The sequence below is a fragment of the Chelmon rostratus genome, chromosome 15 (assembly GCF_017976325.1).
Source record: "Chelmon rostratus isolate fCheRos1 chromosome 15, fCheRos1.pri, whole genome shotgun sequence".
Lineage (NCBI taxonomy): Eukaryota > Metazoa > Chordata > Actinopteri > Chaetodontiformes > Chaetodontidae > Chelmon > Chelmon rostratus.
In genome coordinates, this window is record NC_055672.1 from 20,916,124 (window position 1) to 20,940,495 (window position 24,372).

General features: G+C 42.5%; 1 protein-coding gene across 2 annotated transcripts in view; it reads right to left on the reverse strand.

The window, feature by feature from the left end:
• Positions 1-1,525: 1,525 nt before the first annotated feature.
• The window catches only part of lrfn5a (leucine rich repeat and fibronectin type III domain containing 5a), a 104,594-nt gene continuing 81,747 nt past the window's right edge, over positions 1,526-24,372 (reverse strand). For both annotated transcript variants that reach the window (XM_041953787.1, XM_041953785.1), the window contains 8 exons: positions 22,242-22,465; positions 20,892-21,020; positions 20,583-20,763; positions 19,757-19,912; positions 18,934-19,193; positions 16,668-17,135; positions 3,574-3,847; positions 1,526-2,676 (listed from right to left, as the gene is read on the reverse strand). In XM_041953787.1, the coding sequence (XP_041809721.1) occupies positions 1,714-2,676; positions 3,574-3,847; positions 16,668-17,135; positions 18,934-19,193; positions 19,757-19,912; positions 20,583-20,763; positions 20,892-21,020; positions 22,242-22,438 (2,628 nt within the window). In that variant the 5' untranslated portion in view covers positions 22,439-22,465 and the 3' untranslated portion in view covers positions 1,526-1,713. The remainder of the gene's footprint in view (positions 2,677-3,573; positions 3,848-16,667; positions 17,136-18,933; positions 19,194-19,756; positions 19,913-20,582; positions 20,764-20,891; positions 21,021-22,241; positions 22,466-24,372) is intronic.

Below are 24,372 nucleotides of genomic sequence, written 5' to 3' on the forward strand. Positions count from 1 at the left end.
GCCGCCACCACTTCCTGTCGGCAGGATGTAGTCAGATACCATACCATACAACACCATTGTTTTCTTCTACAGTGACACGTCCACGCCAGCATATATATCCAGCTTCTATCTCACTTGGCTCTCTCAAAGCATGTTTTTTTAATGTGTTCCTATGTTTTTGGTCCATTTTCTCGCACTGTTCTGGTCATTACCATTTGAATATCTTATTTTATAGATATTTATTTTTGGATAAAACAACGATTATTTTGCTGGCACTCAGAAACAACCTATCCCATCAGTCTTAATCACTGGCACACCATCGAGGACTCATGGGAGCGCTTTTTCAGAATTGTCACACTCTCATAAATGTGTTTGCAGCCAGAGAAAAGTGGGAGGTTTCGAAATTAGATTCTCCTCTCCACATTAACAGCCAGGCACTGCATGCGTGGAGGGCTGGGGCTTTTTTTTTTTTAGCTGAACGTTGATGTATCGAATCACAAAAAGATGAATGAAAATGTGAGACTTTAATTGTTTTAATTAAAACAACCAAACATCATTTTCCGAATGAAATGATGCAATAACGGGAAGAACAATTGGCGCAAACATCGGTGCCAGATGAGAAGTGGCTGTGACCTCCCATAAATATTGTCATTTCTGGTTGAAAGCAGCAGTCTCAGTAGAAACGTCACTAAATATTCAATATGTACATTAAAAACACTTTTCACATTCCCAGTTTTCATTTTATCCCTTTTTTATTTTACACAACATAACAACACAGTACATGTTGTCTTTTTCTGTACAGAAGCTTTCCGGGAGCTTGTGACCAACACAGGTTATAATATACCAATGCCAGTGAAAAGCTCGCAGGGTTTTCATGTTCTTTTTTTTTTCCAGTCTTCCCTTTAAAAAATATCAATTTCATAAGAGGTACGTTAAAGTCTCGGTCTGTTTGTTACTTTTTGTCTCAGTTTGTGTCTGTCTACATGTCAAGAAACGTCTGTACTCCTCAGTAGGTAAGAAAGGCTATGTGTGAAATCTTCCTCTGTTGTCCCCTCCGTCCTAATCCCTCGTTCGTGGAGCGTGGTGGAGTCCTAGATCCGGGTTCTATGATCTCTCACATGGTCTGTTAGTGCAAAAGAAGGCACCGACTGCTATTCTCTTGCCACGGTATGGACACACACTTCCTGTGGGCATGTGAGCATAAGAATGGTGTGCTTTTCAGTCCTTGTATTGTTTTTATTCCTCTTTTTTTCCTGTAATAATTCCCTTTTTGTGGTATTTTGAGTGAGTGTGAACTGGGGAATGACGTGGCGAGCCCATTGTCTTGTTTTCTTTTGTGCTATAAAGTGAACCAACCAGACAACTGGAGGACGCTACAACACGAAGGCGAGTTATCCACTCGCCGAATGACCGACTGGAAAACAGATAGGAAACTGTCAAAGTGAAAAAAACCTGTAAACTGAATACAAAGAACTGTGGAGAAACATTATGAAAATGATTTAAAAAAAAAAAAAACAGGCTGAAAAACAAAAAGTTTGCTCACGCTTTCACCCAAAAACACAACACACACAGTGTTTCATGTTTGTTAGCCTCTGTTAGCCTTCACTCGCACACCTCTAAACAAATTCAAACACACACAGAAACACACACAGAACCGCAGGCACACACTCATACACAAGGTGAACAATAATGAACAAACCAAAGTTTATTTGATGGTTGCTGTCTTGTTCCGGTTCAAACCGTACTCTCCAAGATCCAGTCCGAATCGCACCACCCTTTGTCCGAGTCTCCATCCCCGTCTTTCGGGAGAAGCATCCCGCTCATTGATTGGCTCCTTTTGTTCCGCATTTTGCGCCCTATTCTGGAAGCTCCTCCTCCCTGATGGGACGAGAGAGTCTTTGAGCCGCCTCCTTCACTGAGCGAGTACCTCCTCCTCGCCCTGCTCCGTCCTCCATCCTCCGCAGGGAGAGTCTGGTACTTGGCGGAGGCGGAGGAGGAGGCGCGCGGGGCCCTGCGCAGGACGGGCGTCTCTCTAAATCGGATGGAGGGGATGGGGCTCGGGCTGGCAAGAGGGCTGGAGAATTGGGAGGGGACGTAGGGAGGCGGGGTTTGGTTGAGAGAGGTGGAGTTGTTGCGGTTGGTGTTGAGGTTCTCCAGAGGGGTGGAGGAGAGGAGGAGAGCAGAGGAGGCGGTGGAGGCGGAGGAGGAGGAAGGAGGGCGAGGAGAGGAGGAGGGGAGATTTTCAGGAGCGGCCGAGGTGTTGGAGCAAGCCGAGCCCGGCTTAGTCGGAGCGGGCTTCCGCTTTGGCTTGGCGAGCGAGCCGGTGGTGCCGGTGGGTGACGAGACGCCAGCTTGAGCTCTCTCTTCACCGGCTTTCTCCCGTTCCTCAACTCCAGCAGTTGGGCTTCTGGCCGCCCAAGGCTGGCTGAGACCCGATGTAGCCGTGGAGCAGTCAGGCGGGGAAGAGTCGGACGACTGAGTCATCGTATCCTTGCCCCCTCCTCCTCCTCCTCCGCCGCCTCCTCCTGCTCCGCTCCTTTTCTTTGAGCCTCCTGAGAGGTCGTCTAATCCGATTGAGCCGTGTTTGGAGGCGCTGGGAGTCACAGTGCATCCCTGTGACTGCTGCCCATTGGTCTGTGAGTGAACGTTGGTCATCGACATTGAAACGCCTTTACCACCCTCACCAGGGTTACACACCTGCAGGGAAACAGATGGAAGATGGATTTTTACTGATATATATAGATTTCCGGCCGTTTTAATGCATGATGTCCCCTACAGTGGACAGTTACATTACATTTTCAAAGTCTGTAAAAGCATTAAGTTGCATGCTGGAATAGTTTGGAATAAAAACATTGATCAGATATTTCTAATTAGTTAACTAATATCTGGTATTGTAGTGTGAGCTACCTGACATTTTTGATATATCACATTGGAAGCTATGGAAACCCATTCCCACAATGCAGAAAAGAAAAGCTGATGTTAAGTCAAAATGATGTAGGGTCAAAGTGGTTGAATATTCAGACCAAATTGTGCGCTTTTAGGTCAAAACCAGTATGCAAAGTCAAAATTATGACTTACAGAACACCCTGTCACCTAGTGGTTAAGCTGCACACCATATTACTTCAACTTCCCCACTTCAAGTCCAGTCAGGCACCTTTAGTACCTGGACGGCCTTGTGCTATCACTGCGCAACCAAGGTAAAATGTAAATGAAAAAAAAAAAAAAAAAAAACAGCCTTAAACTAAACTACATCAAAATTGAATTAATATCTCTTAAATTCAGACATTTATTTTTAATATCATTCAAACTTTTTAGGATTTTCTTGGTGCTGGCAGAAATGGGCTTCCATAAAAAGTCAAAGAGACATGATGATCATGTCAAAATGTATAGAAACAATGATTTGGTCGGGTGATGTGATGTTCTTTCTATATGTATCTTCAGTGGTAAAAAATGTCAGTCAGTCAGTATTAGAGCAGGCCAGCACATTGCCACCATGTGAATAACACTAATCTTCCACCATAATGAAGAGCTCTCTCCTCTTATTCTCTCTCCTTTCTGGCCAGAGCAGATTAAGCGAGGCAGACAGAGACCCACCTTGTACCGTATCATCAGGATGATGATGAAAACGAGCACGGAGGCCACTATTATCCCTCCGATGATTATGATCATGGTCCCGCCGAGGAACTGAGACTGCATAAAATGACACCTCATGTACTCTGACTCAGTGGTGAACTGCACGCAGCCGACCACGCGTGTAGCTGTCAGGGAGGTGATGACATCATCGTAGATGGCCAGGACGCAGAGGTCGTACTGGGTCCCTGCCGCCAGGTTGTTGACCAGGAAGTTCTTGCTTGATGGGGGGATCATTCTGTGGGAAAAGAGAGGGTCAGAAAGGCACGAAATACAAATGTTTAATCTCTGACAGCGTCGACAGAGCAGACGCACTTTGAGCAGGAACAACACAGGGATTGCTCCTGAGCAAATTATCTGGCGCTAAATGTGCCACTATGTTCACCACCTAGCTGCTAACGGTGTCTGTCTGCTGTTTGGTGCTGGGTGGGTAGAGTGCAGCAGGTTTTTAGACTGAAAACAGCTCCATGCTGCAGTGACAGTGAACTGAAAGCTGCCGGTCGTACGACTAAAACAATGACCGCTGCACTACGAGCGACACCTGTCACAAACAAGTAGCCACTGTTAATGTAAAAACAGTGATTACAGCTTTACACAATATCCTCTGCTTTGTTTCTGCAGACCTATAACACCATCCTCCAGGGGAAAGAAAAGACAATTTATTGCTATAAGAAGGGAAAATTAAATTAGCTTCACTTTGTGTGTGTAGCTGGCTGCTGAATCCACCAAAACAAAAACCCAAAAGTCATCAGCAGGACAGGAGACCTATCAAATGATTTATTGTTGCAGGGGTGATTCTGGCAGTTGCCATTCCTCACGGTGAAAACTGGCAACAAACTTCCGCCCGGGCGCAGGTGTACTTCACAACAAAAACTTTTGTCTCCCGGTTTAAAGCATAAGAGAGAAACACTTTTAAGCTCACAGTGAATCAATCGGGATATTCTTTTCGACAAACGCAAAGCTACTTTGCCACTCTGAGTTGAAGTTGGGTATTTTTCACTGGACGTTTGTCACATTGACTTGAGAATTTGCACATTTGTCCTTCAGTTTCCCTTAAAGGGCTTGTCAGCTTTCCTGGATATCCTCATTAAAATGCAAATGAAATTCCTCATTAAAACCAAAGAGGACGGCTAGTTCGTGGCTCGCGGCCTCGTGTGCGCTGAGTGGAGCAAAGGGCTGGTTTGGCCAGGTTAAGCATCTGGTTTAGAGCTGGAGTTAAGTGAAGGTTAGGAGACATGTTAAGGTTTAATGGTTAGTATTAAGAGCTGGAGACTGAATGTAGCGCTGGGTCATTAGTGAGCCCTCAGTGGAGCAACAGTACAAGGCTGTAGGAGTGTGTGTGTGTGTGTGTGTGCGTGTGAGCATCTATGCATCTATATGACCCCATGAATACTAATGAGACCATCTGAACGCCAGCTGACCGTGAGTGTTCTTCCCTTTGCTTCTCTTGATGTTTTCATCACTATGGTGGTGAACCTTGGTCCCACACACACACACACACACACACACACACACATGCAATACCATCATTTCAGTGTTGGGACACATAAAGTGACATTGAAGTGTGCAGGTTAACGATAGGAACGAGTGTCCCTGGCACCTGCAAGCTCAGATACAAGCAGCGATATATGTATACACGCACACACAGGCGGAGCTTACCTTCCCTATCATTGCTGTGGCCTTGGGCTTCATTGGTGTGTGTGAATGCGTGACTGGCTGCGTGTCACATTAACCGGCAAAGCATTAATATCTTTGTGTAAATATGTTTGCTTTCTAACTCTGCGTGGCCCGCTCATTCTGGGTTCATCTTTTTCTTGCAGGCTTAAACACTGCCATGCTCTCAAACACTGAACACTGTTTACCAGCTCATTAACACTGGATGTCTCCGGGATGTGCTTTCATATATGTGTGCATAACAGAGAGAGAGTAAAAAGTTAATGAATATTCAGTGGGGTTTTGCATTGTTAACCCTGGATGCCTGCACCTTCTGGTTCTTCAGCGATTTGGACAGTATAGGAGCGAGGCCTCAGCTGCTAAACGTGCATCAATAAACTGATAAGTTAGTCTCACATTAAAGACGGGAGCCTGTCAAATGTGCTCTGCTGTGAATAATTAAAGGAATATCATGGTAAACATTTCAGTACTGCTTTTGGTTTTATGCTGAATAAAATAACACATCTCTTAATGCCTTAGATATATTTGGAATAATATACGTATGCTTGGAAACTCCTCCTCCTCACATCAGGGAAAGAAAATGTCTATCTTCATCAGTGTCTTGTAGCTCTGTGCGGTATCCATTAGAATATTTTGTTTACAATGACGGCAGACGATGAAACAGTAACGAGGTAAGTTAAAGTCCAAATGTTGCAACACTGCATGTGTTTTGGTTGAGAATCTATGAACGAGCAGTAATTATGTATCTTGCTTCGGGGGCTGTTTTCACCTTAGCCATGCACGCACATGAATAAATGACATCCTCTCTTTTCTCCACCTCAGAATCATCTGCCTCCAAGAAACCATCAGCTACATGACTCCTCCTGGACGTGGCCCACATTAGAACGTTTCTAAACAAAACCCATCCAGCCGGACGCTCCGGCCGATGAAACTCACGTTGCAACCGCGAGTTCACGTCGTCGACGTGTAAGCCAAGCTGTCGTCATTTATAATTCATAGACACAGGGAACAATCGAGATATTGGTAATGCGTTTGTATTTGGACCGTGTTGCGTTACATGCTGAGCTCACAAAATGCATCATGCAAATGAGCGGATTTTCTTTTTGTCTTGCATACCATTATTTCTTGACTGTGTGAGCCGTTAGCATTGTGAACTCATCCAAACTGACTCATTCATTGTGGCTAATTTCTTTGTGTCTGAGCTGGATCTTGCTGCCAGTATTTGAAGCCCTACAGTGGGCAGATGATTGCCTTGGCCGAGACTATTACACTAATCTATCTACTCTGCTCTGCCAAGCCCTCAGCCCAGGGCGCCTGTGTGTGTGTGTGTGTGTGTGAATGTGTGTTTCTGGGTTTCATTACACTTTCATCATACACGGGGAAGTGTCTGCGTGCATGCTCCTCTATGAGTATGCATTTGTGCACTTACATCTGCACGTATGTACGTCTGCAGTACATGCATGTGCTTGCAGGATACATGCATGTGTGTGAGTTCCATTACAGTAATCTTCTCCTCCCATGGCAGCCTCCTCTTCCCAGCGGCTGTCACTGAGTCTGGCTCGCTGCCAACGTTCATCGCATGCCGCCGAGCCCCTTCGTCGTGTGCACGGATGTGAGCGCACGTGTGTTTGCGTGCGTGTTAATCAACTCAAGCTTTCCTCGCTCCAGCCGGGACAAAGCCATGAGGACAATGCGATCTCCATTAGTGGCTCTCATCTTTCTGACTCAAGACAAATGATTGCCTCCATGAACAGAACAGTGAACTATGATACCAGATTGTTCTATTTCAGGCCATTTCAATGATTAAATATTGGACAAAGCCTGCAGGCCACAAACACGCATTATTCCAGAGGAAAAAAAAAAAGTTATTCATGGCACTGATTCAACACACAAGACCAGGGCTTCCAGGTCGAGCTGGAGCAGTGCGATAAGAGGCCAGGGTTTCTAATAACTTAGCTGCAGTCCCCCGTAGCAGCAGAGCCCAGTCAGACCATGTGTGACAACAACTTCCTGTGTTTTTAAATCATATTCACTGCTCTGGGCGAGCTCATTAGTAGTTTCATGTTGCTGCAGGGGAATATTGTTTTTGCATTTCATGAGGGGAGTGGAGGTTGTCCAGTTTTGAAAAAAAAAAAAAAAACGCTGTTGTTCTGGAATTAATTTTCATGTATTGTGTAAAATATTACAACTGGTATCACTTGTGAACGTCTGCGTGTCATATCCGAGATTTAGTTTCACAGGTCTGCTGTGTTTAGACTGACTCGATGGAACAGTTCGCCTTTTGTTGGGAAAAAAATGCATTTGCTTGCTTGCACAGTGTTAGATGAATACCTCTCATGTCTGTACAGTAAATATGAAGCTACCGCCAGCAGCTCGTCATCTTAGCTTAGCATAAGGACTAGAAACAAGGGGAAACAGCTATGCACTCTACTGTACATTATAACTCATTTGTTTAATGTATAAAACAAACTTTAAAACACGTTTTATTGGTGGTTATGTCCTGGCACAGTAACTTCCTGCAGTCTCTGGAGCTTTGGTGGTTTAGTCAAGGTTAAGATGAACTGACTGCTGGTGGAAGCATCTCTTCATAACAAGTGTACTTCCCAAAATGTCAAACTATTTCTTTAAGAGTGAAGTTACAGCACCGCAAATTACTGTGTTGCCCATTTCACATTGCTGGTTTACTGACATGTTGCAACTTCAACAAAAACTAGAAAAGAGTAAGAAGTGATTAATAAGTAGGAAATGTGTATTTCATTAGAACATTCCTCCATTATATTATTTTTGGGAGTAAATTTCAATCATAATGAGGCAAAATTCATCTGCAGATGAAGATCAGCTGATGTGGTCGAAAGCTCCGGCATGGCTATTAAATGGTCAACTGCAGTTTCCAAGATCAAGAATGAGCTTTGGACTTGTGCTTTTAAGGTAACATGGATGAAAAATCCTTAACATTCTTAGAAAAAAAAGAAATCTGAATATATTTATACGACTGCTGGGCTAACTCATGTGGTATGACTGAAAGCAACAGAACAGCTACTAAACAGACACTGTGGTGAGGCTGTTTTTCCAACAAATTTCACTTGTCCTGGAAATATCAAAAAGAAAGAAGCAAAAGAGGAAAGCACAATTGTGCAAATATCAGTGGGCTCCTGTGGTATATTACCCACTCACATTAGAAGTGTTTGAACAGAAAAACATTGTAAAATTGCTCGGCAGTGTTCCCCAAACAGGGATGGGACCAAAATGTGGGTCACAGATATCTAAAAGTAGGTTGTCCAATTATTTCAGAAAATGGTATTCAGCGCTTGTGGCTAAAGCCTCCCATGCTACCACAATGCAAGCTAGTCTAAATTAAATAGCCTAAAACGTGGAAAACTTTGTCAGATAAGCCAACAAAATAGCATGCAAAAGCAGTAAGAGGTTTTTTTAAATAACTTTTACTTTACACTGCACTTTTTAAACATGTGTTATCCTTATATTCTCACATGCTTTTTTATGCTATTGTACAATCCAACCGCTAAATCGTGACATGACATTTTCATGATTCTTTTCTTTCATTGTCAGCATGTTTGTTTCATGTCAATTTTCTCAACAATTAAGCAGACAATCTCACATGGCAGCACACCACACTGTAAGGCACATGAGCACAATCAAACCAGTCAAGAATAACTAGTTTCTAAGCACAAACAGAAGAGGATTAATGGTAGTTCAACTCTTGCTCCATTACTGTTGACCTCAAAGCTAATGTGGCTTACACAGCAGATGGCACAATGCCATGCTAATAGGTCTGAGTCTCTCAGGCAGAAAACATTGCAGAAGCTAGCGTCTTATCTGTGTTTTGCCATGCATAATGCCCCTGATGCTGGAGCAAATGGTTAACAAGCAGCCACGCAGCTTGTAGTCAGAGGTGGTGCAGGGATTTTGAGCCCGGGCCAGGTGGGCTTTGCTAATACCTCCCCTGCCATTTTTATTCATTAACCCTCGCTCGAAGTAAGACTCACGGAGAGCAGTCGCTGGAAAAGTAAATATGAGCCATCTAGCAATACATTCTAAATGTTTATTAATGAAGTGGAACAGTTCATGAAATTACGTTAATTCAGTAATATTTTGCCCACCAATGAACACTGTAAGAAATCACTATTTTAATTGCCCTCATAATGTTACAGTTCCCCAAAACACCCATTGCCACCTCCAGATCAGTGTAAGTGTACGAGCATTATCTAAAGCATAATTATCCCCACTCTTTGATTTTCCTTCCTCATAATCATTGTCAAACACTGATATAACTGAGAGGGAAAATAATATGAAACTTCTTTGAGTGGAAATACTCCCCTTAAGAACTCCTCTCTTATCGGCGAACGATGGCAAGGACTTCAAACACCAGTGCTATTTCTTTTCCCTTATCAGTTAATATTAGCATCTTTCAATGTGAGCCAGGGCGCAGCTGCTTTTTGGGGGTTTTTAGGAAATTATGATCTAACGAATTACGCCTTCCAGAGAGTGAAAGCATGGGTAAAAGATCCGATGAAACAAATGATAATTTTGAAATGAGTTTAATGAATATCTGATTCCTCTTAGGGAGCTTTAGCAATGAAAATCTGCAGTCAAAAGACATTTGGTCATATAGTGAAGTCAAAACCTTAAGGCTGATTGTATATTTAATGATAAGTATGGTCAGTGATTATATGTCAGATGTCTAATCTATGATCTTCTCTTGATAAAAACCGCAGTTTTCACTTCTGCGATTCCTCATTCCAAAGCCAAAGGACAGCCTTCACGCTTTAGCAGGATCTCATTACTGCTGAGCTCAGTGCAAACGAGCACAGCAGAGTAGATGACAGAGTGCCGCGCAACGAAAGCTGCCCCAGATGCTGGGAAGACGTTTCAGCGCTGTCTGGAGCTGGGTGTAGACCTCCATCTGGCCAGCTCAGCTCCGTTCCTCCAGAGTAGCTGAGTCATCTACATTTCTCTTTAACGCTGTGGTCGGCTCACTTCCTCCCTCCACGCTCTCGTTTCTTCCCTCACCCATTCTTACTTGGCTTTAAACCTTTTGTCCTTAATTGCCTCTAATTTTCTAATTTCTTTCTGTTTCTTTCCTCCTACCGTTCTTCCATCGTTCCTTTTTCTTCATCATTCCCCCTCTTATTTTTTCCCTCTCGCTGTCTTTCCCTGCCATTGGCCATCTTTCCTCTGGTCTTTCCTTCCTAAAAACATTCCTTCTTGTCTCTCTTCCTTTTGATCATTCTTCTTTCCTTCTCTATTCTTCCCACCCTCCCTTCACATCTTTTTTTTAACTGTTGACTATTGACTCTATTTATCCTCCCATCTCTTCTTTATTGGTCTCTTCCGCATAGGTCCTGCTACTTGTATTATTCCCTTCATGTCTTCCTTTCTTGCTACGTGTTTCTGCTATACATTCTTTCCTTGTTGTTATTTTCTTGTTGCCTCTTCCTTTTTTCATCTTTTCATTCTTCCTTCCTCCCCTCCTTTCCATTTCCTCATCCGATTGAATAGTCACAGAAATCTTCCTCATGTTCTGCTTGTCTCCTTCCTTGTTTCCTTTACTTTTTTACCTTTCTGCCGTGGCAGCTCCCTCTACTTGTCTGCATTTAAAGCCCCATAAACTGCTTACAACAATAACACAGTTAGGTTGGGCCCACGATATGTTTATGGTGCTATAAAATCAGAATGGCGGGATAAAGGCGGATGTTTTTTCACGCCTTAAGCACGGCTGAGCAAGGTGTTATACCTGGGCCGCAGGGACCACTGGCGAGGATAAACTCCCCCCTGCCAGTGAGAGACAGAGTGGGAGAGAGAAGGGGAGAGTATGCCTTTTAAAAGCCTGGATTCATCCCCCACCCCCTGTTGTGCAGCATCATAAAAAGAAAAAAAACTTGCCACACAATTTACTTGATGTGTGGTTTTTTGGGCAAATGGCAACCAGCCCCTGTAGCTCGATGGATCTGCTGGAGTGGAAAACAACCGCTGAAAGAACATAGAAGACCGAATAAACAAAGCGGGCAGAGCAGAAGAGGACAGAGATAGAGGGAGAACGGCGGTTTTGAGCGCGTTCAATAACTTTGTGAATGTCAAAGTCAACTTTGTGTCCTATTAAAGACAGAACAACTTCAGATTTGGCAGATATTCTGAAAGCCCTGACACCTGCAGGCATGTAGCAGATGAACTATATTCTGCCTAAGGTTTAAATGAACCATTTCCATGGGGACTGTGCTTATGGATACACGTATGGCACACAGAATCTCTGTATTTTATTGATTTGTTTAAAAGCTCAGTTTGGTTTAGCTCCAGCTCGACTGCCAGCTTTCTCATTCCTTACGACAGCTGCTCCCCAAGATCTCCACACTTTTGGTTGTTCAGAGGTACAAGGAGGGCGATGAATATAAGGGCTTGAAACAGAAGGAAATGAGAAATAAGTTCTAATAAGTTCTGCTACACAGAACCACGTTTATCCTTTACCTTTATAACTAATTTCTTTCTCTGATCAAGGCACGCATATCTCTAACAGCCTTTTTACGATCATCATTGTTTAAGCTATTCATCCACTAAACAATACATCTATTCAGCCTATAATTTGTGGAGTCGTTCTGTCTAATCACAGAATGGCTTGCATTCATCCAAACTCTTAAATAAGGGCAATAATTCGCTTTGCATCTGAAAAAGAGCCCAATCTACTTTGTGGCCGTTTTATGGTTGGCGTTGTCGATGCTGGCAGTGAGTTTTACTGCCATCATTGACATGGCTGTGAATTCTTCAATAAAACCAGCGAGGTGTAAAGGCCAAAGACCGCATATGCCGCCTCTGCCGTGATGCCATGTGTAAAAGGTCAGCCCATAATTTCATCGACATCAGCCTTCCCTTGACCTGACCCTGATATCAGGTGTTAACAGCTGAGGCTGAGATAATGGCTGTGTGGATGACTCAATTGAGTTCCTTACAGTTTGCATTTAAGAAGGACAGAGAGGAGGAAGAATAGACAGTCAATGCTTTACAATAGCTGAGTGGCACGAGCAAAAGAAGAAAAACATGTAATACAGCTACATATTTACAACTCTTATCAAATTTCCAATTACCAATTTCAAATTTCGAGATATTATTAATGATGAACCTCTAACTTAGTCTAAGGACTTTGGGCTAAGGCTAAACGACTTAAGGAAATTCTCTAATTGCGATTGTGATTTGAATTACGTATACCGACATGGCATATAAATTAGACCATAGACCAGATCATAGTACAACATGCCATAGTTTTAAATAACATTTGTATAGACCATATTCATCTTGATTCTACATGAACGTTGTTGAGGTCCTGCCAGGGTTCAAATCACTCAGTCAGATAAAAGGCAGCTTCTACATAAACGTGGCTAGTTCTTAATAGAGACTTGAATTTAGCTCACATTTAAGATATGATCTGGTCCCGTTCCAGAAGCTTTGTTGACTTGCTCAGATCGTGTTTATTTGGTCATTTTCCTCTGATTTTTTGTACTTCTGTCATGGCTTCGTAGTTAAATGGTTTCTTTTTTTGTCTGTTTTAATAGCTTTTATTATTGATGTATGATCTGCACAGGGTGTTTTATTTTGAAAATTCACCAGGTTCTCTACACCGTTCCTCTGTCTGTGCAGCTGGATGCGTTGTCCATCAAAAATAAAATTGCCATCGCTGGAGAAAGAGAAAGTGGAAGCCTGGTTCAATGGTGGAAAATGCTGCAGACATTCTGCCTCTCATCCCTCTGATAGACGTTGTCGCAGCTGCCTCTGAAGCCTGGGGTGGTCTGCCCTGAGGGGAAGTGCTGGAGGGGCGCTCACGCCATGGAGAGCAGGTCCTATGAGGCATGAGGCTTCGCAGGGCAACTGACTCTTTCTGCTGCCGATTGAACTTGGGGTTTGATGGGAGGGGCTTAGCGGAGTGATGCGAGGCAGCGGAGAGAGAGGAGGAAGGTTTTGCTTTGTTTTTGTTTAATTGTTGCCTACTGCAGCTTTAGGAGAGTTAATGCTCCATGAAATGACTCCTCAAAACCATGAAATACTCTGGTGCAAAGATGAGCAATAACTGGAACTGCTGTTTATTTCTGATGTGTTTACATTTGTTCATTTTCTCCCAAAAGCCTTGAAAAGAAGGCAAGGTGTATTATCAAATTAGTGTTTAGTCTGACACATACTCTTGTCCTGGTTTGTATGAATTTATGGTTTCTTGTAGGCCCATGCAAGCACAGTAGTTATATGCATGACACAATAACAGAAATTTCCTTCATTCATTCACCCTATAATCAAAGTTAATCATGACAGTTAAGTTGTGATTGTATTTATCGATACCAGCTGCATAGTTGGCCAGCTATGATACGACACCTGGTGAGTCACTTATTTCAGTTTGATATAAGACTGATGACACCTAATTAAGCTTGCAATAAGTTAGCGTTATAGTTTACAGTCCTGCACTGCAGTTACTTGAGCTAACGTTAGCCTAGACTCACTGTATGAGTTATTCCTTAAATGGAAATATAACAGGTCCACATTAATCGTAGAAAGGTGAGATGAGGTGACACTGTTTATTCTGTAAGTTAAAAATTGTGGCTCTTGTGATCAGAACATTTGTCTTTTTCAAGACTTTGTCTTCTTCCTCTTCTTCATAATTACCACAAGCGAAACACTAATTTATAAACTGATTATTTACATTTGCTGTCATGAGGGGGTTTACTCTTGTGAACGACTGGGCGGTTGGCCTGCCTGCGGAATCGAAACATAATACTTAAGCAGGGGGGCTGGTGTTAAAACACCAGCACTGGATCAGTAAACATCTGCCTTTCTCAAGTGTCCTTGAACAAGAAACTGAATCCCTGTCTCCAGGAGTGCGGTTCTGCAGCTGACCCTGACCACCCTGTGGAGTGAGTGGGGGGTGGGGTTTCCCTGGAGGGATCAATACAGAATCAAGTACAACTATTACATTTCAGATGTGCAGCGTATTGCATGTCCAGGAGGTTAACAAACCGGCAGGATATGCCTGTAAAAGCTTTAAATGATCACTCACTTGTGCATCTTTTTAAGCAAAGAGAGCGGGATTCACAGTGTGAAGGAAACATACAGCAGTCAGACACACTCAAGAGCATTATGTTGAGCAGGTGGGGAGCAGAAATGTCAATGTGCAGCAAATCAATAAGCTCTCATTGAACCTGAAATGTAAGTGCCCTGTTGTTAACAATAGGACCAGTCTTCCCTTGTCTGTCATTCTCTTCCCCTCCTACTCTCTCCCCTTTGTTTTTCGCCAGGTTTTCCACTCATTTTTTCCCTTTCTCCCTCTTTTGTCTTGTCTTTCTTCCACTCCGTCCCTCCTCTCTTTCTTCTCTGTGTTAAGGGTAATGAAAAAAAAAGAATCAATGGGTTGCTGCTTTGTGCTGGCAGAGGTCTTGAATGGTAATCAATCTGCTATTTAAAGACAGGAGAGCTGCAAAATAACACGGAGAAACACAAATGACTTCAGCGCTTCATATTGGACAAAAAGAGGCAGGGAGAGTCAGAGGAGAAGGGAGGATGAAAAGACAGGAAGAAAGAAAGACTTTGAGTGACGTGACAGTGCGAGGAAGGGTGGAGGTGGGTGGTGAAAGGCTGTCTAATCACCCGTCCTCCGTGCCCCCACAGGAAGCTGTTTGTTTTTGTGGCCATCATCCTGTCCAACCTAATACTTTCCAAGTATTTTAAAGTCTCAGGCTAAAAGTATAAACGCAGCCTTTTGTAGGATGACAGTCCGACAAATACGCAAGGCTTTGGTGTGCTTTTGTGAATGAAAGAAGGGGCAGCAGAGAAAGAGAGATCAAGAGGAGACGCATCAATCTTGATGTGAAGAGCCATGACGGCATCGTTGGAAGACAGACAGCTTTAAATCCCATCGGCGCCATCTTTCAATGATGCATTCTCTGAATGGGGTTAAGTGCTGATGAATTATGTACAGAGATTATGAAGAACATGCGAGTCTGATAATACCGACAGATTCTTCTATGATCGCTGTTTGCTAATTATGCATTGGTGTCATCACACAGAGGTTTGTCATCAAGGACCACAAACCTATAGCTCATAGTAAAAAAATCTGTCTCCAGAGATGAAATTAAAAACAACCTAGAGCTTCATCATCATCATCATCATGGCCCAGGCGGTCAGTCTCAACGCTCTGCCAGCTCTTGATGATGACGCGTACTGGTGAAGTATGTATGGGGATTAGTGGTGATGTGAAAGGCAGATAATACTGGCAGATTTCCCTGCGAAAGCTCTTTGTGTTTGTTAAGTCCCTCTTCCCCATTTCACTGGAGTAAATATTTAGCTCAAATAACAATCATTCCCTGTGAGATCGATCTAATCTTTGTAATCCTGAGCAAACGCCAAAAGTCAAGAAGGACTAGCAAAGCTCCCCCCGTCAAGGCCGTCCTGGTGAGTCAGCAGCGCAGGGTGAACTGCAGTGTTTTGCCTGGTTTGTCTGGCATCTCTTTCCATCCGCGTGTCTTGCCCTGATGAACTATCTGTCTATGCTGTAGTGTCATAGACAATGACATATAGTCTGTACATATGCTAATATTCTTAACATTACCACGATTTCTGCTTTTGACAAGGAAACATTTAACAAGGAAGGTATGCTAATATATAACTCATTTTGAGTAATTCACATATTTGATCATTTAATAGCTTTTTTGTGTTTCCATTGTCAATTTACTTTTTCTTTTCCTAACTGTATTGTACATATACATATGCAGTACTTTTGTATCCGTAGCCTGTCTTTCCTTTACAGGAGCAAAGCATGCCCTTGTAAGCACCCTCATAGTGTTCTTATAACCCTTCGTAGCAACCTATTTGCAACCTTGCAGCATCCTTGCAGCTCCCTTGCAGTGCCCTTATAGATCCCTTGCAGCACCCCTGCAGCACCCTTGTAGCACCCCATAGCACCCTCTTAGTACCTCATAGTACCTTGAGCAAGGCACTTAACACCCAATATGCTCCCCGGGCGCTTGATTGCAGCCCACTGCTCCTGTGTGTGTTTCACTGCATGGTGCATGTTGCATGTGTGTGTGTGTTTCCCCAGCAGCAGCAGTTAAAAGCAGAGAATAATTTCCCAGTCTTGGGATCAATAAAGTAAATAAACTTAAAACTTAAACTTAAAACATAGCACCCTCTTAGCAACCGTGTGGCACCCTCGTAGTGACAGGATCTCAACAGGATCATTAAAGATGCATCTAATCTACAGTAATCTAATCTCTACAACTCAGACTTGGGTAATTCTCTACCTCCACATTAGCCATATCATGGTTGTGTTTCCATTGTGTGAACTGTCTGACTCTACTGAGATGAACGTCATGGTGACGCAGTGATTCTGTCACTCTTACCTGTAAACCAGTGAGTCATCTTGGCTCCCATTGTACTGTATCTGGAACATCCTAATGCCTGGAATATTCCTCTGGAAGTTGAACTTGATCAGTGCTGTTGATGATGTGGCCTCAGCCGTCACCACCTTCTTATCTACCCCGCCTTTCACGTCACCCGTCACGTTGCTCCCATTGGCTCCACCTCGGGTAGACGTGGAAATGTCTGATGATCCTGGGTCGGGCTCCTGGATGTTGTTGGTGTTGTTGGAGATGTGAGGGAGTTTTATAATAACCAGGTCTACAGTCTGATGGGCTTCGCCAGCAGGGTTGGAGGAGATGCAGGTGAAGGAGCCGGTGTCTTTCACAGTACTGATGAGGATGTCCAGAGTGCCGTTGGTGTAGACCAGCGTTCTGGAGGAGTTAGATACCAGTTTGCCCTCTGGAGATATCCAGTGGATGGCTGGCTCTGGGTCACCTCTTGCCTTACACCTTTAAAGAGAGAAACCCAGAAGAGAGGAACATGTTAGGAACAAGACGCTGTATAAAGAAGCAGAGCAAAGCTTGGGGGTCGCTTCTGAATTCCCATAACCTTCCCTCTTACCTTAAATGGGAGGGAAATTTAGAATATCTGTACAGTACAGCCATTGAATTACAGAGAATTTTTGTTGTACAGACATTTAAGGTAACAAACAATTCTTGAAGTAGGTACAAGGTAAGAAAACAAACAAAAAGATGCAGAAATAAATTATACTTCTCTGTATTTCTTTCAATTATCAGGTATACAGTGTTTATGAAACAAGTACAGGGTACAGATACAATTTTATGTGACAAGAAAGAATCTTATTCTTGTACAGTTATATGTACTTTTTTTTTTACCATGAAGCTTTGTGTGAATAGTTTAGATAAGAACTAATGTAATTATTTTCATTATAATTGAAAATAGTGGATCATAGAATGTTAGAAAATAGTAAATAGAAGTTCCCAAAGTCCATTTTAAATATCTTGTTCTACCTGATCAACAGTCCCAAACGTATGCTGCATTCTGTCATATAATATCTCAGCTAATAGTTATAGGCCTAAATGATTTATTATATCATACGCAAGTACAATAAACCAAATAACTTCATGTGTGGCTCATTCTCAAATGATTATGTGTTTAGTCATGAAGGAGAGGTGTCAGACTTTAAGGCCTTATGACAAGTAAGACATGGATTGTGCAAAAAGGAACCTAAGTCATGTAAGATAAATATTGAGGAACTGAACATTTTTGCCCTGTATTCATAGTCATGGATTTCTTACAGTGACCTTTTGTCAAGGGGCATGAATGGATTGAAATCGGTGCAATAATAAAGTACTTTTAAGTCTGCAAAATTCTGAACAATCAAAAATAAGGGGCACAAGTGACATTGGGGTCATTGTGACCCTTCACATGTTCTATAATTACACTGAAGTGCTATGAAAAAGAATTCAAAAGAGAGTGTGGTAATTATCGAGTGGACTTTGCTGCAGGGTCACACTGTACACATTCTCCAAACATGGCTGACAACGTCTATTATGAACTAAAGTGACGTCCATATTATATGAAGTTTAGGCTATTGTGGAAGTGACAAATGAAAGGAACTCAAAGCCATGCATTTCAAAGGTAATACAGTGTTGAATTGGTAAAAAAAAAAAAAAAAAAGCTGCGTAAACCACAGGATAAAAATGTATTATCAACACTTAACCATTTCCCTGGCTTTTTGCAGTGTAATGCTTTAAAATGAGTGCTGCAAAAGAAGAGAAATGTTAAGCTGGCTGACCCTCTGATAACCCTTTACTCACACCTCCTATGAGCTGAAGTCAAGATACAATAAAGGAAAGACAGTAATAGTATCTCATTGATTTCCTTTGCCCCTCTCCCCCCATTTCCAAATTTCATCATAATTCCAAATTTGAAAACATAACATCTATCATGATTGGAAGCGTGTGACCAATATATATGCAAATTAAGTAATCATCATCTCGCAGACCTGTTGTTGTTTTGATTTAGTCTCGTCTTCGAAATGTTAGCGCGATGGCCCTGTCTTGTGCTTCATTGAACAGCAGGGCGTTTCATATATTCCTCAGTGGCTTGTAAACATACTGCACAACTACAGGAATTAAGACAGAGAGTGTAACTCTGTGTTTGTGTGTTAGTCAGGTGGGGCAGAGTGCAGAGCTGTTCTAAGATAATGAGGAAACTTTGATGATTTTTGCTGTTTGCATGTGCTCGTACTACTTTCTATATATCTCAGTTAAAAAGCGATACCTGAGTGCAACTCTCTGCCCTTCGAGCACCCTCATCTCATGGGAGTATCTGGTGATGAGCGGAGGTTCACAGAGAAACTCCTCCTCAGGGATGGACCAGAAGTATCTGCCGGAGAGGTGTTGTGGTGAGGCGCATGTCTCCAGGTCGTCCTCTCTGTTCAGCCGCCGCAGCCACAGCAGCTCACAGTTACAGTGGAGAGGGTTCCCACCGAATGACAGCGCAAAAGAAGAGGAGGTCAGGACACCTGACGTGGCCAGGACCTGGTTGTGTGAAACAGATAAACAAAGGGAAGGGGAAAAATATATATGTTTTAACCTATGGCCTGCTGCTTCCCAGAACTGGATGAGTAATTGTATGAATCCCCATGGCTAGAAACATGAAATAGAGTTCAAAATATAGTTTCAAATTAGCTTTAAACAGATTTACAGTGATTTGATTTGTCACTAATATGGAAGATGCACCATTGACTACCATTAATATAGTGTCCCAACAGCAGATATTTATTCTTAAGGGTAAAAGGGCTGCACTATCTCATTCGTCTCATCTGCAAGCTGAGCATGGAACATGGAGTTTCTTGAGATATGAGGAGACATGAAAAGTCATTAAAAAAACTCATTATATCTCATTTGTCTGAACAGTTGTCAGTTCTGAAGAAAAGACAGCTAAAGTTCATGCATAACTTCTGACTCACTGATTTCATTACAGTTCAGTTAAACTACAAACAAGAATTGGAAGATAGATGAAACGTCTGATTGGTGTTAAAGAGTTTTAGTCTTTTTCCTTAGGTTGGGCTTTAAACTGAAAATTAAAGCTCTTAGAATACCTGTGCTCGTTGAAAAAGTGGGTCCGGTGGCAGCTTTTGGAGTTTGTTCGAGGTGACGTCCAGCCGGTTGAGCTTCTGCAGCAGAGAAAACGTCCCCTCTGGAATGAAGTCCAACATGTTGTGGTCTAAACTCAACGTGTGGAGGCTGGTCATTTTCTGCAGGAATGGCAGAGAAGAGCAGAGAATGTTGTCATCTTTTTGCCTTTCATAAGGACGTTTTCTGATTTTAAGACATCTGAAAGGAGTGGTGGAGGTTAGGCTACTCAGGCTGCAGACTCCTGGTTACTGTCACTGTCCTTTCAGTGTCTCATGTCCTTGATGTACAGTGGGAATAGAGATCTTGAAGGTAGAGTGTCTGTGTAAATGTAAAGCTGAACATAGAACAAGTTCATTATGCGTTTATGATAGAAGCATTAGCTAATACAGCATCTATTATCAAACTTGACTGGAACTACTCGTCATTTCAGGGTCCCAAGCATTTCAATATGCTGATCCACAGAAGCCCTGACATTTGTATTACATAGAGTTTTACTACTGGGCTTTGGCAACCAACATGCATTTTCTAAGTGTTTGCACTGAGCATGCTTAGAAATTAAAAATTCTTCTTCAGTGAGAAGATCAATGACAACTGTGTACACGCTTAATGAACAGTCCACATAACGGCCTCTCTCAACCAAGAAGCCCTGAGGGATCTCTTTATTCTAATCTCCAATAAATCACCAAAACGGTTTTATGGTCATTTCGTTGTGCTTGGAAAATACTTTTTTTTTAGGGGCCTCCAGCCGAACAGGTTTGAAAAGCTGCTGCAGTTTAAAGGGAGCCTGACCTGGATGGCCTCCCAAGGAATAGAGTCGAGGTTATTGTAACTGAGGTCCAATTCTTCCAGTGCCAGCAGGTCGTTGAATGCTCCCTGGTGGATCAGCATCAGCTGGTTGTTGTTCAGAATGAGGTGGTGAAGCTTCGACATCCCGCTGAATGTATCGTTGCCTATCCTCGTCAGTCGGTTGCTGCAGATAAGACAGAGAGGGAGAACGGTGAGACTGATTACAGCGACTCACATTTATCAGCAGCTTTTCATGCAACACCCATAAAATTAGAAACACATACCAGTCTACAACTGTATGCAAATCCATACCTGTTGAGGTGCAGAGCTCTGAGGTTTTCTAGATCAGCGAAGGCATGAGGTGTGATGTAGGAGATGGTGTTTCTGGACAATGTTAGGTCCACCAGCCGTGTCATGTTTGCAAAATCTTTCCTCTTCACACTGAGGACGCAGATGAGTTAAATTAGACAAGAGACAGACAGTATGTCATCAATAATACATCTTCCAGCACTAGATCTGCGTTTTGAGTAGCAACTCAATTCCAGCAAGACAGAGCTTTAAGTGAAGCTGTCAGAGTCAATCTGCTGATAAAATGAATTTCTAAATGTCAGAGCATTCCTTTAAAAGGTGATGTTGCGTATTTGTCAGTATTTCAGTAGTATTGAAAGACATCTTTTATGGGAAAACTCTATCAATATTTAAAAGAAAAATTGATAAAAAAACAGAATTCACATATGGTATTCCTTTTATACCGTGCAGCTCATTCAATATTTGTGAGCGTGAACGACTCTCTCCACAGGCTACAAACCGGAGAACCAAGGCTCTAAACTGCACTGCCATCAGTAGACAGCCTTGAGCTGCTCCATTGACGACGAACAGACTTTGACTTATTCTGGGACCTCGAAGACAGAGCTTTTTTTTTTTTTTAACACCTAAATGAGTTTCATTTCATTCTGGCACCAGCAGATAATGTGCTCGTATCGCCATAAAAAGCGCCCTGGGTGATGCAGCTCTGTCCAAAAATTCAGAAACTTACTCATCTTCATCGGAGAAGCTCCAGGCTTTGGCTTTGTGATGTCATACATCAGCTTCTCTGTTTCCCGCTTTGAAGAAGAGTTGTTCATTCTCACCCAAGACGTAACTTTCCATGCACTGGTGTATTTGGTTGATCAAGTATATAATTAAATGTCAGTGAAGTGGTAATATGACTTAATAGAAACATTACATTTCATTTTTCACCCTCTAGTTAGAATGAGGGTCGTTTATCTTTTCTTGGTGCAGATTTTTGGACTACTTTATTTGGCAAAAAGCATCAATAAATGTTTATTCTGATATATTTACAACGCTTTCAAGAGTTCACTGAACACACTGAAACAAGAAGCAATCCTTACAAGTCACAGTTCCAGACAGCTGTAACAAAAGCAGCTGTACTTCATGGCAGCTGGTAAAGATTTGGAGAACATTTTTGAACATCAATGCAAGCATCATCTACTTACTCCATGGCCAACAGGCCAACCCCAACTGTGTCAAAGCAGCGGTGTAATTAAATGAATGAGGCTGTGTTGTGCCAGTTAGGCTGTACTAACAACAGAAGCAGCGTCTGCAGTATTAGTGGTGTAAACCACTAGTTCCCTTGGTGGGTATCACTGATGTGAGTGTTACCTTGTGACAAAGTTGTCAGCCAGCCGTAGCTCCACTGTATGCCTATCAATGTTCGGCGGTACAAAGAGTAGACCTTTCTTGGCACAGAGGGTTGCCAGGTTGGGTGACAGGATCTGACATACGCAGCGTTTGGGGCAGATCTGTGCCCGCACTGCCATGGCAACTGCCAGCATCACGCACAGCAACAGCCTCTCCATGGTTAAGACCCCACCTGGACACAACACCTGTAAAATGAGACAGATGGAGACAAAGCGAACCAGAAATGGAGACGTTAATGACATTGGACGTTTCAATAGAGTATATTGAGCATATACTGTGTCAGCCGTACTGGAAATAAATAATAGAAAACGCAGACAAAGGCATTTCTCACCCAATTAAATTATTGGGAATTATCACTCGTTTAGGAACACAAACTTTTAACATTTTCCTACTTTTCCCGCAGTCTTCTGTGTGCATTGTAAGGAAAAAGCTATGTGCTTCTCACTGTGCACACTGTTCTACAGTGCTCATTCTATTTAGTATTATTTTCTCATGCTAGGCTAGACTAATAGACTACTTATCACCCACTGCACTTGCTCTATATCAACTAAACTGTGTGCCACTCTGAATGCAGAGAGCTATATGGACAGCTGAGTGTACATATTGAAGGTAGGCTGATAAGTGCAGTATGGGGAAGGATGACTTGGGGAAGGATGCACTCTACCAGAGCGTGTTGTGAGTGTAATGTGTTAGCACGCATTTAGAATCACTAAGTATTTGTGCACATCAATGAATAACCCATGACCGTTTATTACACTTGGCAGATGGAGTGAGTCTGATTCTGATGAAGTTAAAAATCGTCATGACCAGACATGACTAGATGAACCCAAAGGCCTCCGAAGTGAGTCGCCATCAACTTTTAGCCATCGCTAATCAAACTAGGAGATGCTTATCAGTCACTTATAGCTCAGCAGTGATATTGCTATGCATGCACACGCACACACACGTTCAGTCATCATTAGTAAGCAGCAGTGCTTGTAGTTAATTAGGAAGGGTTTAGAGAGAGAGACAGAGCAGGGCAAGGCAAGGAGAGAGAAAATGCTCATTAATGACAACCTTGATTGGGGTATGAAGGACATGGGAAAATCAGGATTAAAGGGATCACAGTGCAAACACACACACACACACATGCACAGATACATACACATTAATACACGCACAACGTGGGCTGGGTGAGGTGAGCAGCAGTTGAGGGTTTTCTCAAACTTTATCATAGCAAAAAAAAAAAAATTGCACTATTTTTTCAGTCAGCTACAAAGATGAAAAAGAAGTCGGCGTTATTAATGTTAACAAATCATTCCTTTTAAGATTGGTTAAAAGCCAATGATCGTGCAAGCAGAGAAGCAGCAGAGTGACACGTGAGGGAGGGAAATAAAGAGTGCGAAAATTCAGCAGCGTTTGAAGGCACTTCAATGTAAAAAAAATGAGGCATGACAGAGGACAAGACAATATTTGCAAAGCAAACATACCAATTAAAGCAGCTTATTGTAATGAATGTGTACATGTTTATGTGTTGTCCATGTAATGGATTGATTCAGCAGTGTAATAAAATGACAAGTCATGGCTCTTGGAAAGGAACAGATCTTATGAGAGAGCTGTGATTCTCCGAGAAGAAGAAGAAGCACACAGTTAAGGTGTTAAAATCAGAAAGGTTTTTTTTTTTTTTTTTGGACCAATTTTGCCTCCATCTGTGCTGTGAACTCATTACTGCGTTGTTCCTGCCCTGCACTTCCCAGACACGGCCTGTCAGTTAAACCGTGTGGTCCGGACTTGCAGCTGTCACCGCTCATGCTAACCCTGGGCTTGTGTTAATTATTCCAAGCTGGAAACATAAATCTAAACACTTCCTGTTCGCTTCCTGGAGAAGAACTGCCAGACCTCAGGGGTTTCCAAAAGTACAGCATTTAATAAACTGATATGGGCTGAATCACCATAAATAATTTGCATATCAGAGTAATGATACAGATATTTCCCTAGATGTAAATGGTATGGTGTGTTGGAGAGTATTTGTTTGATGTGTTTAATTTTGATGTAAATGATACTCAGACACCACAAAGAGAAGTGGTAGTGGATTATTTTGGCCCCATTTGCA